At 37.1% G+C, this 18,350-nt stretch overlaps 1 protein-coding gene across 1 annotated transcript; it reads left to right on the top strand.

Moving 5' to 3' along the window:
• The first annotated feature begins 13,162 nt into the window (after nt 1-13,162).
• On the top strand, nt 13,163-15,172 carry LOC106895850. The gene is given in 3 exon segments (XM_014955500.1): nt 13,163-13,615; nt 14,556-14,961; nt 14,964-15,172. Coding segments are annotated over 3 exon segments (1,068 nt in total).
• The last annotated feature ends 3,178 nt before the right edge of the window (nt 15,173-18,350 follow it).

The raw sequence follows: 18,350 nt of genomic DNA on the forward strand, positions 1-18,350 counted from the left end.
GGCAGGACAACGAGGTGCTTCCTCTTTATCCTTATTAATGTTTTTTCAATTTAGATGACCACTTTATTTATTAATTTGTGTGCCTTTTCCTGGCAGGCTATTACTGCTAATTGTTTTCTTGTAACACTGATAAACTTCAGTAATCATGTATCATGATTTCTACACAGAAATCACTCGATTAATAGCTTGTATTTCAGACTGGATAGAGTCCATGACTGTGAATTAATAGCATAGATGACAGCTTTGAAATTCACTCTCTAGTAAATTTCTCAGAGTTATGTCAATATGAATTCCAATGCACAAAATAAAATACCTGTGAAATACAAAAAAAAAAAAAAAGGTAGATGTCTTCTTAAAATGAATAAATGCAACATGTTACCATTGATTAAAATGGAAGCATCTAATAACAAAGGAAGTTCCCTGAATTAAATAACTAAAGCATAAGAAGAATAATAATGAAAATGGTGATAAATATGGGGGGTAAAGGAGGAGGAGAGAGAGGAAAGAGGTGAGAAAAGAGGGAAAAATTGAAAAAGAAAGCAAAAATGGGGAAAAAAGAGGGGGAAAGAGAGAAAAGAGAAAAAAAAGAACATTTCTTCATTTAAGTCTGGGTCAAACGTAAAAAATGAATATTTGCCTAATAAAACTCTTAAGTTCAGAGTTCATCCATCCAATGAATTCTTATTCAAGTACTTGTAAAAATATTAATATATTTCCATTGGCTATCAAGGAGGCAGCAGGGTGTGGTATGTGAAGCTTGAGGCAGACATGCCTTCTTTTTAAGATGAATTCGTCAGCTGAGAAATGCTAATTCAGGAGGTTAAATGAGCATGAATACTGCCAGGACAGTTTGAAGGAGGCTGAGCACGAGAAGGAGATATGTTGAGAGGTGTATTGGTGTGTGAATCTGAAGATCCAAATCTGGTAAAATGACATATATACTTTATTTGATAAGATGTTATGTTGCATAACAAATATTGTTTTCATTTTCTTGTACATCATACCATAAATATGTAACAGAATTTACAGACAACTTTAATTTTTCAGAATGTTTTTGACATATATAACTTTTTTTACTCATTCCCTTAGCAGGAAACATGTTTTCTGTTAATTTTACTCTATTTAAGATTTCATAGCAACTGTGATACTCATTTCCTGCGAGGTATATCTCATTCTGTATCTTCTTGTACTTTTCTCAATGTGAGAAAAAATATTCGACATTTACTTGGATATTAAAATTGATTATTCCCTCAGCAGAAAAATCATACCAAATAAAATGAATATGTAAAAAGTCTTTTTGAATAGGAAACAAATCAAAACCAAAAAATTAACTAAAAAAATACCCAACAACAAACAAATAAAACCTAGCCTATCATTATGTGCGAAAATCTAGAAAAGTTCAAAGTTTTAGAGCCATGAAATTTATATGAAGGGTATAATGTTTCTGAAAACAAAATAGAAGCTCTTAAGAAAGAACTTTCTGCTTCCTGACAGACTGAAAATCATATGGACTCTATCAACAGAAAATTACTTCTACACTAGCAAATTAATCAGGCCAACAACCACACAGTAGGACTGGAATGTTCTTAAAAAGATCAGTAAAGTATCTGTGACCAGTGCCAACTAACAGTCTCACGGACAGTAGGAGAGCACTATTCAAAGAATACTACAGACCAAAAAACATAACTTCTAGACAACAGCCAAGGTAACCATATTAGAGAAGAGCAGGGAAGGAGAATCTAGTTTTACAGATGAGACCTGTGACATATCAGCTGTCCATTACCTATTTTATTTAAGAATACAGATGTAGTCACAGGGACCCTTTAATTCAATTTCTGTTCTTCATTAGGTTCTCATGCAAAACATTCAGGATTTAATTCATACTTGTGAACCCCTTTGGGATGAGAAAGCTCGAAGGAGTGGAAGTTTCAAAATGCAGAAAAGTGTACACCCAGAGGCTCTGACAGGAGGAGCTTTCCACAGTGGAGGGTACAGGATTAACTCAGGGGAGGACATTTACACCATCATCTGATCCACCCAACTGTTAAAGATACACCTTATCCATTTCTCTAGAGCAATGTTCTTATTATCACCCTTTGGGCCCCTTTGTATTTAGATAAGTTCATCTTAACAGCACCTGTGATTACTCCCCATATTCTACCCTGAGGTTCATCATATCTGAGCCTTCTTCCACATTAGAGATTTTTTTGCTCATTCACAAATGTATATATCTGTGTTTGTGTGAATAGTTTTACTATTTTCTTGGGAATTATGTTGATACTGTTGTTCTGCAGCCACAATACTTAGGCTTGATTTGCATACGAAGAACTTTTATCTCAGTAGTCATACTTCAGGGTTTCCCGTTCATACAATTTTTAGACGTATGCATAAAGTAAACAGGATTTTGAGAATATAAATATCAGAGACTTACAGAATTAATTGGTGCTATTGAAGTGTGTGAATACTATAGTGTAAGACTAAATAATGAATTGGACATTAGTGTTACTCAGATGAGGAAAAAATTATTGTGTTTCTTTCAAGTGGCTATAGGAAGTTTCTCATTCATTAGTCTGGCAGATCAATGAATCTAAAATAGAAACTATACTGTTTTAATTATGTCAGATGTTAAAGTCTAGGAACTGTATAAATTAATAGGATTGTAAGGTATTCTGTTTTTCATCACCCTTTGTATGAACCTTTCCTTCCCTGTCTCTCGACTATATGAAGTGACAAAAAAAAAAATGCCTAAAATTTTATTAGATTCTTAACATGAGTTCTTGATTTAGGTACCTTATGTTATGCACCACAAATACCTTAATAAGTTTTATGTCATTTGAAACATGCTGTCATTAGCTTCTTAACACAGAAACAGATATGTCTTTTTTGTGCTTCTTGTAGGCAAATTTTCTGCAATTTTCTACATTTGCCTCCATAAAAACTACCCCATTTAGTGCTGTAAGCCAAAGGGTTCTTCCATTGTACTCCTGATAAGGTATTAAATGGAAAAGTAATTCCCTCTCATAGAATAAAGGAAGTTACACATTTTACTGCACTGTTGTAGTTATCTATGGGTTATCAATTCATTTAAATAAGACATAAAGAGAGTAGTCCTCTGAACAGTGAAGATAAGTTTTGCTGGATAGCAGCAGGCAAAGGAAATGAAATAAGAGGGTATGATGGGTTGATTTTGGCTTGCTGCCAGGTGCCCACCAAGTCACTCTATCAGTCTCTCTCTTCAACAGGAAACAGGGAGAAAATATGATTAAAAAGCTCATGGGTCAAGATAAAGACAGGGAGATCACTCATCAATTACTGCCACAGGCAAAACAGATTTGACTTGGGGAAATTAAGATAATTTATTGCCAATTAATAAGAGTAGACTGGGGATAAACAAAAACAAAACTAAAACTACCTTGCCTCCACCCCTCCTTTCTTCCCAGGCTCAGCTCCTGACTATTCTATGTCCTCTCGACTGAGCAGCGCAAGGGGATAGGAAAGGGGGGTTACAGTTAGTCCATAATGCTTTGTCTCTGCTGCTCTTTCCTCTTCGTGCTGTTCCCCTGCTCCAGTGTGGAGTTGTTCCAGTGGTATACAGTCTTTCACAACACTCTCCAATGTCGGTCCTTCCCACAGACTGCAGTTTTTCAAGAACTGCTGCAGCATGGGTCCTCTCCTTGGCTACAGTCCTTCAGGAACAGACTGCTACAATGTGGGCTCCCCACCAGGTCACAGCTCATGCCAGAAGAACCTGTTCTACATGGGCTCCCCTCCACAGGGTACAGCTCATGTGAGGAGTCTGCTCCTGTGTGGACTTTTCCAAGGCTGCAGCTTCCTTTAGGGCATATCCACCTGCTCCAGTGTGGGGTCCTTCATAGGCTTCATTGTAGATATCTTTACCCACGTGGTCCTCCATGTGCTGCAGGGAGAAAACATGATTCATTGTGGTCTTTGCTACAAGCTGCAGGGCAATCTCGTCTTTGGTGCATGGAGCACCTCCTCCCCCTCCTTCTTCATTGACATTGGTGTCTGCATATATGTTCTCTTACATTTTCTCACTCCTCTCTAACAGCTGCTGTGCAGTGTTTTTTTACCCTTTCTGAAACACGTTATCACAGAGGTGCTACCAACATCACTGATGGGCTCAGGTTTGGTTAACGGTGGGTTCATCTTGGAGACTCTGGATTTGGCTCTGTCTGGCATGAAGTTTTCCTGTCAACTCTCCTGGAGTTTTCTCACAGAAGCCACCCCTGCAGCCCTCCCTGCTACCAAAACCTTGCCACATAAACCCCATATAGGGGGTAAATTGAAAGTAAAAGTCTAGGAACAGTAGTAATAACATAAATAATTAAATATCACTATCATAAAGAATTTTTAAAATGTAATGACTTCATTAAGTGTGGAGAGTTTTTTGTTTGTTGATATTTTGGAGTTTGGGCATTTATTTTTGCATATCATTTTATTTCTGAGAATGCAGTATTTTGTATTATAATCTGAGTAGCTAATTCTGTAGGTGTCCCTGCTTAGGCATTCAAAATATTTACATTTGTTTTTATAGGCACAGACAAATATAGACCATTAAGAAAGTTAAGACATCTTTTAACTACTCAAAAACTACATGAGAGGAAGATGTGTCTACTAAGTCAAAATTTTGTGAGCCTAAGTTCAAATTGTACCAGATATCAATTTACACCAGTTAAAATGTCTTGACTGAAGTAATGAAAAGTTGTTTTTTCCTTACATCTACAGGAACATTAAAAAGCTCTGTTAAAATTCCTGACTGTAGAGAATAGATTGAAATGCATACTTTTTCATATAAAGTATTAAAATGTTCCATTACATTAAAGTTTAATTTTTTTGGAAGTAAAAGATGATTTTATTTCAGTGCCTGTATTCATTCACAGCATTTCCAAATGAAGACTTATTTAAAACAGTTAGGATATTTTAGTGTTAAATTATATGTTTTATTGGTAGTTTTGAGAACAAATGAAGGGCTAATGAAAGGTTAAAACCTTTTTGCGTAAGCTAAAGAATAACTATATATTTTATAAATTACTGTTAGGACCAACTTATACCAGTGGTTCCTGATTCCAAGGGGTTGCTTGGACAACTAGAAATTAAAAACCTAGAAAAATGTGTGCATGCTTTGAATTCTATTGGAATTTATCATATCAACTGCTTAAAAACATGATATCTTGTCTAAATTATATTCTAGACATAAAATAGTTTATTGGACCAACAAATACAATCTGAAATAGTAGATGACCTATTTAGTTACTTAAAAAATTTACCGTTTTTGAAGGTTGCCAGGCACAGACAATTCAGGATAGATACCTAAGGGCAATTGAATTGTTCTGTACCTATGTTCCAAGATTGGTTTTGAAAAAATTGTTTTGACTATTCATGAACTCAGAATTTCTGAGCAGAAATTTCTCTAGAGAACACCTGTTGACTTTTCTTCTGCCTTTGTGCAGCTGAAGTCATAGAGAAGTTTCCACAGTCTGATGCACCTCCCTCACTGCTATTGCTTTATCAGAAGAATCTAGTTTTATGTGTGAACCTGATACAGTATTACTTATGTTAACATACCACAGAGCATACTGTAAATTTTTAACTCATTATTGGAAAATTCTGAGCATGCAAACCAAGGTTTTATGAATATTGTTAAATTAAATCAATTATTTCGTTATGTATTTATTGCCATAAGTGCATATGTAGATGATGCCTTTATGATTTTTATCATTGTAATTAGCTCAGTGCAACGTGCTTGGAGAAATTATTAAAAAATTATTTACTGGCACAGAAATTACCTTTGTTTTGGTCATTCACCCACTTTTCTTTTTTGCTGCAATAAACATACCTGCCATCCTATCTTTACATTTCTGCTTTGGGTTAAATAGGAGGACTTTCTTTCTGCAGCTGCGCTACTGAGCTAGCCAACAATGTAATCTCTCTTCTGTCTTCTTCAATGTCTGTGCTTCACTTTCTACATGAGGACAACCTAGCTTGCTACAGATCAGTAGTCAAACTACCTATACTCTAGTACATAACAACATTCTTCCCAAAGCCCAGGGACTGAAGAAATATTTTTCATTAATCATATATTTATTATGAAGAAGAAAGTTAAATAGGTTACAAGTGTCCTTTGTGCATCAACTGGGTGCCCTCAGTAGCAACCAGTCACTGTGAATAATTTATCATGTGTTTTGCTCCATATTGAAATACTCTTTCTCATTGCAGCACAGTGCTAAAAATCATAAGTGTCTCAATAAATCTTACAACTATCCATGGAATAAAATGTTATTCAGTTTGGATAAAGAGGTAAATCTTTTATACATATTCTTCATCCATTCATTTATATAGAGAAAATATGTTTCACATTCTGCACATTTCACATAGATTTCCCCAAAATGGTCATAATCTTGCTTTCGTTATTAAGATAACTGTTGATTATAGATAAGGATTTGGTATATTAAACCTTTGTTTTATATAATTTTATCTTATTTTTCACTTGTTCTAAATATTAAAAAGTTGTGCGCTTTTTTCCTTTTTTTTTTTTTTTTTTTTTTTTCTCTTTCTTTCCAAAATCTGCTCCATCATACTATGTGTAAGTGTCCAGGTTTTGGTAGCATGAGGGTTGCAGGGATGGCCTTTGTGAGATGAAGTAAGGGGCTGCCCTGTGTCAGACAGAGCCAGTTCCAGATGTCTCCAAAATGGACCCATTGCAGGGCAGAGCTGAGCCCCTCAGCCAAGACGGTCACGCCTTTGGGGAAGCATATTTAGGAAAGGACAGAAAACAACAGTATGGGGAGCATACACTGGAGAATAGGAAAGATCTTAGAAGAAAGGAGCAGCAGAAAGAAAGTTCTATGGACTGACCATACCTGCTCCCCACCCAGCCTTCCTGCACTATTCAGGAGGGAGGTAGAGTCGTCTGGAGTGAATGAGCAAACTTTAGCCAGGGAAAGAGTGGATGAAAGGTGTTGTTTTAATGTTTGTCTTTCTGTTTGTTACTACCTGAATCTATTTTAATAGGTAGTAAAATAATTTTACCCAAGTTGAGTCCTGTTTACCCGTGGCAGTAATCCCTCCCTCCTTCCCTCCTTCCCTCCCTCCCTCCCTCCCTTCCTTCCTTCCTTCCTTCCATGTAATTAAAGATGAATGTGTGTTAGTTAATTCAGAATGCATATAATATATAACAGAGGCAAAGGTAGTTACAGCACCTTGGGTTAATATAGAATATTGGAAGGTTGTCTAACTGTAGGCAGAGGTCATTTATATTTCATATTTTAATGTACATTATTTGGTACAGAATCAGACTGAAAAATATTTCTAACTTGTGCAAAAAGTAGTTTTCTTTTACTGAACAGCCTTGGTAAATCCCAGCTGGTGTTTATCTTATCTGCAGTCAATGAAATACTTCTATCAGTATGATCCCAAAGCTGAGTTAACCTAAGTTCTCTCTGTAGCTATAGAGGGAGGGAAAGAAAGAGGGAGAGAGCAAATCTGCAGGGGTCCTAAAGTAATTATCTTTCCATCCTGAAATGCAACCTACTATACCAACCTAAACTTTTAAGATCTTAACGATAGGTGAGCTTGTAATAAAAGGCAGGCAATTTAATAGACATATTTTCTTTGGAGCCTCAATCTGCTCTGAATATAGAATTCAGATAATTTCAATGCTACCCATATTCTACAGTTATCTGAAGAAATATCTGGAAAAAAAATACTGCATGAAACAATATATTATCCAGTATAGGATAAGATAACATAATGCAAAATAATATTCTGATATTTATAAAAGTAACATTTAAGCTGAATATAAAGAATAATTACCTGTACAAGACAGCTATTTGTAGGAGAAACAATCACCTAAGGTGAAAACCTCAATACCTAGTTAAATTCAAATTATATTTAAAACATAATATTAAATGAAAGAATTTCTTACTAAATGGTTACTAAAGCCATAAACCCCCAAAAGCATTATCATTCACTATCAATGTAAAATAACTATAAATTGTTTTTATCATAATAGAGGTTGTGATTTTTATCATAAACCCCCCAAATAATTGTTGCTAATATCCCAAAAGGGTGAGAATAAGACACAACACCCAAGGAAACCGTTAACCTTACATATAAATCATCCTATTTACAAAAAAATCAAAATAAGTTATATCAGATGGAAGGAAATGTAAGAATTTTTAGGACATCTTCCAGAGTACTTATTTTTACCATTTTTTCTCATATAATTCTCTTTTCAGGGTTTGAAAAATATGAATAAGTAGGAGTAAGGCATGAATCTGCTTTCTGAAAAAATAATTGCTCTTAACAATTCTTCTCAAGATTTTTATAAATAATGTAACTATCCTCAACTGTAATGCATCCCAGGATGTGGTTGGCTTTCTGGGCTGCAACTGCACGTTGCCAGCTCATGTTGAGCTTGATAGCCTTCTCCAGTTTTTCCACATTCCTTTTCATCAGGAGAGCCCAGAACTGGACACTATTTCAGGTGCAGCCTAACCGGAGCTGAGTAGATAGAAGTAATAACTTTGTTCATTCTGCTGATAATACTTCCCCTAATGTAACATAGCAGGACAAGGTTTGCTTTTTTTGAAATAAAAGCACACTGTTAGCTCATTTTCAATCTAATGGGCACTGTGTCACCTTCGTCCTTTCCAGCAGGACTGCTATCCTAACTGCAAAGATCTGAGGTGCAGATCTTTGCATTTCTGCACATTTCCTACTGAGGAAGAACTGCAGTACTGAAAGGAACTCTTGTTGACCTGAAGTCCATGAGGTAATCGGAAGACAAGGCTCTGAATCACGTGTGTCTGCAGACAAGGTCACTGATTTTAAGATTCAGTCTGATTTCCTTATTATCATTAGCTTTCATCTTTACCACAATGTTTATGTTGTCTCATTGGTCTTTTGGATTTTTGTCCAGTTGCAGAGTAGCTACTGCTTCTTATATCTGTGACAACAAAAACCAGTGCAATAAATGCTTTGTCTTTTCCCCAGGCATGCCTGTAAAATGAAAATCCTCCTTTTATAGTGCCTTGCTTATCTATCCATTTAAAGCCATGAAGCTACAAGAAATGAGAGTAGTTGTAGAGCAGACAGGTGTTACCATTTCTCATACAATCCACACAGTAATGTCTCCTTGGAATTTAAGAAATATTTTCTTTACAGTACTTTGAAATATCTTTTTAGAAACTGCTGAAAAATAGGCCAATTTATCTGAAAAACAGAAGCAAGAAACAGAGGGTTCTTTGGAAATTTGAACTTCAGTACATAATGAAAGCTACAATAGACTTTTTAGAGAAACAGATTTCCCTGCTCTTAATTCTTACATGCTCAAATAACAGAAATAATGCCTAGTATATGATATATATTCTGTACACTGTCCAGAAACATATTAATAAGCACAAATTAGAATTAAATTTTAATTATTTCTTGATTACAACTTTGTCCTTAAACTTAGACATACTAGGTGTACTAGGTTAGTCTGGGATGGAGTCAATTTTCTACATAGCAGGCAGTGTGCTGTTGTGTTTTGGATTTGCAACAAAAATAATGTTGACAATACACCAGTGTTTTAGCTGTTGCTGAGCAGTGCTTACACAGCATCAGGGACTTTCTGTTTCTCTCTCTGCACAACCAGCGAGTAGGCTGGGGGTGCACAAGAGGCTGGTTGGGAACACAGCCAGGACAGATGACAACAAATAACTAAAAGGATATTCCATACCATATGATGTCATGCTCAGTAGTAAAAGCTCAGGAGGAAGGGGGCATGTTTGTAATTATAGCACTTGTGTTCCCACGTTAACTGTTACGCATGCTAAGGCCTTGCTTTCCAGGAAGCAGCTGGGCGTCTGCCTGCTGATAAGAAGTAGGGAATTAATTCCTTTGGTTTGCTTATGTGTGCAACTTTGTTTTGCTTATCAAACTATTTTTATCTTGACCCATGTGTTTTCAGCTTTTGCTCTTCCAGTTCTCTAACCCATCCCACTGACAAGGATGTGACTGAACAACTGGTTGGAGGCTTAGCTTCTGGCCAGGTTCAACCCACCACAGTAGAACAGGATTTTCTTTAAAATGTGTTCCTTTTAAATTCATTTAAGTAAGCATATTATAATAATGCAACAAAAAAATCCGATACTATAGAATCAGATAGATGAAACACCTAGTTCTATAATATTTGTTTGATGTAGAAGTCAGTAGAAGCATTGCTGAAGAGGTTTTCTAATAATTCTTTAAAACAGACTTTTGATATATCCAATATAAAATGTATATGCTTTAGGGTATATACATATCAGGGCTGAAATTAAAGAGTATATACATAATTATAACTTGTTTTAAGAGGTGTCTATATACAGTATTTATGATTTTTTTTTTCACTGAAAGTTGGCTGTTTTCTTCTTTATAATCTCAGTTTACTCCTTACAATTCTGTAACTGATATGCATGCTTTTTGTCTATAATTTCTGTTTCATATGATTTAACATATTTTCATTTTGTTTTGTCTCTCCTATCTATCCTTCTTTCTATCTCTATTCTTCTTTAAAATAGAAATGCTTCCCAATACTAGATATTCTCTTTTTTTGTGTGTCATTACCTTTGTATTTAAATCCTAATCACTACTAGTTAACAAAAACACTAGAGTTCAAAATAAGCATTGAAACATCAATGAGGACCTTCAGGCATTGAAAATTAAATCAACGCAGGATCAAAACCAAAATATGTAATCACTTGAGGCAATGAGACAAGAGCAAATTAGTTCTAATGATGTTATTAAATATTTTTTCCAGATTAATACCACAACAATAGTAAGGAAAGATAATACAAAGCAATATGTGCAATTACGGTGTCTACATACTGTATTATGAAATGGATTACATGATGGATTATGAGATATCATGGGGATGGTCAAATGTCTGTATTTAAGTAGAAATCATGATTAGTTGCAGAGGGCCATTTTGTCCCATTGTTCTTCCTAAATACAGTGGGGTCAGGGTTGAAGGATTGACATTCTAATGTCCCTATGCTGAAACCAGGAACCGTTGCCACAGAGAAGCATTAACACTTTAAAAAGTCATCAACAGTATCCTTCTGTCACTCCAACTGATAAGACTTTATGTACGTATTTTAATTTCATTTGGAAATTACCCATTTTGGTTTGGATAGTTAGAATTACTTGCATTAAGATGTAACAGGGACAAATATTCAATCTTTCCTCAATGAACTCCAGAAGTATTAGTTTCTATTTCCAGTAAAGCTGACATTTTCATAAATTGAGTACATTATTTGGTCTACCTTCTCATTTCAGCCCATGCTTGCACACAGACAATTACATCACAAATTAATGAGATCCATTAATATTGTATTTATCCAGTGTGCCCAAAGGTACTTCTAAATATCAGAATTTTCTCTGTTACCCCACTTTCTCTGCTGCTTCTGCCCTTTATGCCTCACTGTTGATGCATTTCCACCCAATTTGGAAGAATGAGACACAGGTCTTACCTTCAGTTGGCTGTGTTGGTTTTACATTACTTAGCATGATTTAGCAGGTCTTTCCCCAGACCCAGTTTTTGTCTCTGACTACTGCTCTCATTACGTAAATAAATATGAGCATATTTCGGCTTCTATCTTGATACAGAGATGTCTAGGTAGCAACAATTACATTTAAGATAGCATTTATCCATTTTATCTTTTTGTATCCTCTGATCAGAATGAAGCCCCCATAATCCAAGGGAAAATGGTTAGTGACCTGCTACACCACTTAGACAAGCACAAGTTTATAGGGCCAGATGGGATCCACAGAGGGTACAAACAGAACCAGGAGTAAAACCCAGACAGCTTCACAAATCCTAGCCCCATTATGGGAAGTAATGGGATCTAGTGGGCCAGCAAAAGTAAAAATTCCGGTTTCCACCAGTGATTTAAATGATAGGAAAGAAGTAGCTAGAGGGTATCGAGATGATCCCTCTAAGGTGGCAAAACGATTTGAATTGATAGTTAGAGATCAAGATCTGGATTGGAGAGATGTAGATTTAATATTGGGGGAGATGACTGAGACAGAAAAACAGTTGGCATTAAAGGCTGCCCGAAGCCAAGTGCAGGCTCAAATTACAGGGAGAGTCCTGCAAGGGAGTGTGGACAAGCGCGTTCCACTGACTGATCAAACTGGCTGATCTGAACTGGGATCCCGATGATGGACACAATTATGCAATATTAAGACGATATCGAGATTGGATCAAATTAGGGCTGGAAAATGCCATTCCAAAAGCTATAAATTGGTCAGCATTATATGCTGTCAAACAAGGACAGAGGGACACAAACTGAGAGAGAGGCAATGAGAAAATATACTACTTTAGATCCCTCCTCAGATATAGGGGAACAACAGCTTGTTTCCTTATTTTTAGGACAATCATCCCCAGATATTAGAAGGAAGCTCCAGAAATTAAAAGAACCAGGTATAAGGGATCTGGAGAAATTACTTAAAGAAGCCTGGAGAGTTTTTAGAAATTGAGAAGATGTATATAGGGGAAAGCTGACAGAAGTGATGGCCACAGCCACTGTGGCCGCATTAGAACAAAGGGGAGTAGTGAATGGTAGGGGATTTAGAGGACCTGAAAGAGGGAAGCCTTTTAGGAATAGAGGAGGACTAAGAAATTTGGCAAGAGATAGAGATGTTAATGGTGAAAATGTATTGGAAAGGAATCAATGTGCATATTGCTGGAAAAAAGGACACTGGAAAAATGAATGCCCTGAGCTTAAAAGTACCCCACCTGCCCTGATAACTGAAACAGGGACTGATCGACGGGGACCTGGGGCATCTACCCTAGCGGATCCACGGGTTAAAATAAAGCTAGGAGAATAAGAGAAAGAAGTTGAATTTTTAATAGATACAGGTGCCTCTTTCTCTGTTTTAAATCAAGAACTGATACCTGTAAGCAAGGATTTTGTAAATGTGATAGGAGCCACTGGCCAACAGAGAAAGGCGTTCTTTAAAGGTGTCCTCTAAATCTGAGGAACCCCTCAGATTTAAATTAGGGAAACAGATAGGAATACATTGATTTTTATACTTGCCATATTCCCCCAAATCACTGTTAGGGAAAGACTTATTACAGCAATTAGGAGCAGTGATAGTTTTTAATTAAGGAGCCATGGAATTAAAGGTGAAAGAAGATAAGTTGATTGAAATTTTGAGCCTAGCCCTAATGCACTCTGAAAAGCTCAGTGTATCATCACCCAAACTCGAAGAAATCATTAATCAAGTATATTCAGGGGTTTGGGCTACAGGGACTCCAGGAAGGGCAAAAACCACTACCCCCATAGTAATAGAACTTAAGGAGAGATCAAGCACAATACGTCAAAAACAGTACCCCTTGAGACTAGAAGATTGCAGGGGAATAGAAGGTCCAATTAATAACTTTTTACAACATGGACTACTAGTGGAATGTGAATCAGAATATAACAGCCCCAGACTGCCGGTAAAGAAACCAAATGGAACTTATCAGGTAGTACAGAACCTAAGAGAAATAAACATAATTGTTAAAGATTTGCACCCTGTAGTTGCCAATCCCTATACCCTACTTGCCAAATTGAAAAACAGTCAGGTATGGTTTACAGTACCAGACCTAAAAGGTGCATTCTTTTGTCTGCCTTTGGCTAAAGAAAGTCAATAATTGTTTGCACTGGTAGGAAAACCCAGCTTACTTGGACAGTGTTACCCCAAGGTTTCAAAAACAGTCCAACAATTTTTGGAAATCAGTTAGCATGAGAGCTTGAGCATGGAAGCGTCCTTCCAAAAACAGAACCTTTTTACAGTACGTGGATGACCTGTTGATAGCAACCAAAACAAAACTTGAGTGTATCCAATGGACTGTGAGCTTGTTAAACTTTCTTGGACTAAATGGATATCGAGTGTCTCAACAGAAAGTTCAAATAATACAACAGCAAGTGACCCACCTGGGATATGAATTATCTGGAGGACAACGGGAGTTGGGAACCAGATGAAAAGAAGCCATCTGTAAAACCCCACTTCCTTTTCCTCAGATAGTAAAAGAACTCAGAACCTTCTTGGGAATGACAGGTTGGTGTTGATTATGGATTTATAACTGTGGAATAATAGTGAAACATTTATATGAACTTTTGAAAAATAATCCCACTCAATTGATATGGTCCAAAGAGGCTCAGAACGCATTTGAAATACTTGAAAAGGAACTCATGAGAGCCCCAGCCTTGGGCTTGCCTGATGTAACCAAATCTTTTTGGCTCTTTTCTCACGAGAAACAAGGAGTAGCTCTAGGAGTTTTAGCTCAACAGCTGGGACCATACAAAAGAGCTGTAGCTGACTTCTCTAAACAATTAGATGAAGTAAGTAAAGGATGGCCAGGATGTTTACGAGCGGTAGCGGCCGTAATACTAAATATTTAGGAAACCTGGAAATTTACTTTGGGCCAGAAGATGACAGTATTGGTTTCACATACCGTATTCGCTGTATTAGAATAAAAAGGGAATCACTGACTTTCACCATCCAGGTTTTTGAAATACCAGGCCATCCTCATTGAATCAGATGACGTTAAAATTCAAGTGACTAACACTGTGAACCCAGCTTCTATCCCTAGTGTAGCAACAACTGAACCACTGACACATGACTGTTTGGAAACAATAGAGACTGTGAACTCCAGCAGACCAGATCTGAAAGAAGAACCCCTGGAGGACTCACAGGACTCCTGGTTTACGGGTGGAAGTAGCTTTGTCTGACAAGGTATCCGTAAGGCTGGATATGCAGTGACCACAACAAATAAGGTAATTGAATCCCAACCATTGCCTGCTGGGATGTCAGCTCAAAAGGCTGAGATTATTGCCTTGACTAGGGCTTTGGAATTGGCAAAAGGGAAAAGGATAAATATATGGACAGACTCTAAATATGCCTTTGGAGTTGTTCATGCCCATGGAGCAGGAAGGAAGGAGGATTGCTTACTGCGCAAGGAAAACAAATCAAACGTGCAGAAGAAATACTTCGCCTATTGGAGGCAGTACAGTTACCAGCTGGAGTCGCCATCATGCATTGTTGAGGACATCAGAGGGGTAACACTGACCAAGAAAGAGGTAACAGATTGGCTGATTATGAGGCTAAACAGGCAGCAGAAAGAATACAGAAAGAATGAATTCTAGCCTTAATTCCAGACAATAGAAATCAAGACATGGATGAAAAGGAGGGCATTAAACATTATAGATTAGATGAGGAGTTCATACAAGAATTAGGAGGACAAGTTCCTTCCCAGGGATGGACTCATTTGAGTGAGGGTAGAATTATCATACCTGCCAAACTAGCGTGGGGACTTGTGAAAGAAGAACATGATAAGACACATTGGGGAGCAGATTTATTATATGCATTTTTAGGTCAAAAACGGATAGGGAAGAATTTATATACCACTGTTCTACAAGCGACTCAGCAGTATGAAATATGTTTGAAAAACAACCCCAACACAGGTTGGAACTATTGGGAAAGGAAACATACCAGGAGACCATTGGCAAATTGTTTTTTCCAAGCTTGCAAGAAAAGGAGGTATAAGTACTTACTGGTGCTTACAGACATCTTTTCTGGATGGCCAGAGGCTTTTCCCTGTAGAACAAACCAGGCAAGAGAAGTGACTAAAGTGTTATTGAACGAGAGAATACCTCGATTTGGGGTACCTACAGTCATCTCATCAGATAGAAGTACTCACTTCTGTGCACAAGTAGTACAACAAGTTAGCAAAATATTGAGAATTGATTAGCAGTTACACACCCCATATAGGCCGCAGGCCAGTGGGCAAGTAGAAAAAATGAATCATTTGATAAAACAGCAGATAGCCAAAATATGTCAAGAAGCAGATTTGTATTGGTATCAAGCATTACCCATAGCTCTGCTTAGACTACGTGTAAATCCAAGAGCTAAAGAGAACCCAAGCCCTTTTGAAATATTATATGGGAGACCATACCAGACAAAATATAAAGGAAAAGATTTAAACCAGTTGGTTAGTTCCTATTTATAAAAATATGTTATTTCTTTGGAAAACAATTAGAGAAAATCAATAAAAATGTCCTAGAAACCAGAGTTAAGGGATTGGACCACCCTATCCATCCCTTTAGTCTTGGAAATTGGGTTTATACCAAGAATTTTTCAGGCAATCCACTGGAAGAGAAGTGGAACGGACCATTCCAAGTGCTACTGACCACCTTCACTGCAATCAAAGTGAAGAAACAGCCGGCCTGGATTCACTACTCTCGAGTGAAAAAAACTCCAGACAAGCAGTGGACTTCTGAACCTTTAGGACCTTTAAAAGTAAGATTACAAAAGACGGCTCCAAGGCATAAGGAAGATCCCCCACTTGAGCAGAAATGGACCTCCGAATGTACTGGACTGGCAAAACTGCAATTCCGGAAATCATTATTGTGATCTTCTACATCACAGCTGGACAGACAGAGAACTGCACCACCCATCAAGATCTAGATGATGTCCCTGACCCTGAAGACTGGACCAGGAATGGATATTTGGGCAATGCAGGTCTGAATATCACATATAAAAAGACTAAGGTATACACAGTTTTAAAAATTCATGGCCAGAGTAGAAGAGATTGGGGAGATTCACGACAAATACCGTCCTTTGAAATAAGAGAGAACAGCTTGGTTGATATAGCATGTAAATTTGATATGACACAAGTGTACCTAACCAGTGTAATGATGGTTGGCATTTATGTATATAATTTAGAAGAGCCACAACAATGCATATTCTCGGCAGTATGTACACTTCACCAAGAATACTGTCGAGCAGAGGTTCAGCCTAAAACTAGTTCATTGATTAGGTGCATAGGAGTTATACATGATGCAAGGAAAATGATAAGATCATACCAACAAGCGGCTTTGATTTCAATCCCAAAGGATATGACCACCACACATGGTATGGATAAAGCTCAAATGACTAAATTGATCGCTCCCTTTCCCCAACCCATCCCCTTTCCAAAAGTGAAACATTTAAATACTATTCTCAACTATAATGTACTGATAATATATAAAAAATATGTAATACATGGGGAAAACATAGCATGCAAAAAGGAGATAAAAACTTTCACCCAACCATTCACCTTTAGGAGTATGGTTACTTGTAATGCATCTGAAAAGGCTGAAAACATCACTATAAATATACAATATGATAGCACTCAAAAAGGGAAACTTACCATATGGGAAGTACCCACAGCTACTTTGAAGGCTACATGTCAGCAACCTCAATGTAGCCTTACTATAGTAAATAAAGGGGAAGCAGTTTATAAACTAAATGCACTATGGAGCCTAGAAAGCCTTTCAGGAACATTCCCCTTTTTGCTCAATGTGCCTTGGGAGAAATATAATCACTCCAAGTCCAACCACCATCCCTCCGTTTGAACCAGCTAACTGTGCTGTAAAATACCACAACCTCTCATTCTCAGGCCCTTATGTAGTGAGACAATCCAATGAGCAGAAATTATTTCTGGACTCCACATATTCTTTAAAGAAGGTACAGGTAAAAGTACAAGCTGATACATCTCAGATAAAATCAGAATGCTTACCTTTTATTTTGTAAAGTCTTAAAGGATGGAAGGCATGGTTACATTCCAGAGCTCACCACTCAAGCAAACAGAGATATTTAACAGGATGGTTTGGATCTGGACTGGGAGTTTTAAACTCGATTGATCAGTAAGTAATAATTAATAAACTGAGCACAGTCACCTCTGATTTAGGAAAGCTAGAAGTACTGTTAAGGTCATCCCTAATTACTCTGGCTGAAACTCAACAATTAACTGTTGACTTAATTTCCCTACTATCTAACCATACTATTGAGGATTTCCAAGCAGTAGCAACTTTTGTTCAAGGACTACAAAGACATGTCTCTATTGCCATTCAATGTATACAAACACAACTCTGGATACAATCTGTGGTTTCTGGTATAATCAGAGAAGGGATGTCAGGAAACCTACCACAAGAAATTAGGGAAATTATTGCTAAGAACGGTATTACCACCCCGTTCAAATTAAAACATCAGGCTTGGTGGCTATTAGTTAATTTCACCTATGATGACATAAAAGAACAAATTGAAGCCTATGTGCTCACAATTCAAAGGCAAAGGTGTGGGATATTTTCCCTATTTTACCACTGGGGGCAATCCATCAAGATGTAGGAGTCAGACCAATAAACCATAATGTTTGGGCAAAATATAATGATGATATAAGGACTATTAGTACTGAAGCCTGCATTCCAAAGGAACAACAAGGATACGTTTGTGAGAATGCAGTAATTGAAAACGAAGATTTGTGCTTAGACACAGAG

The sequence above is a fragment of the Calidris pugnax genome, unplaced genomic scaffold (assembly GCF_001431845.1).
Source record: "Calidris pugnax isolate Ruff unplaced genomic scaffold, ASM143184v1 scaffold153, whole genome shotgun sequence".
NCBI lineage: Eukaryota > Metazoa > Chordata > Aves > Charadriiformes > Scolopacidae > Calidris > Calidris pugnax.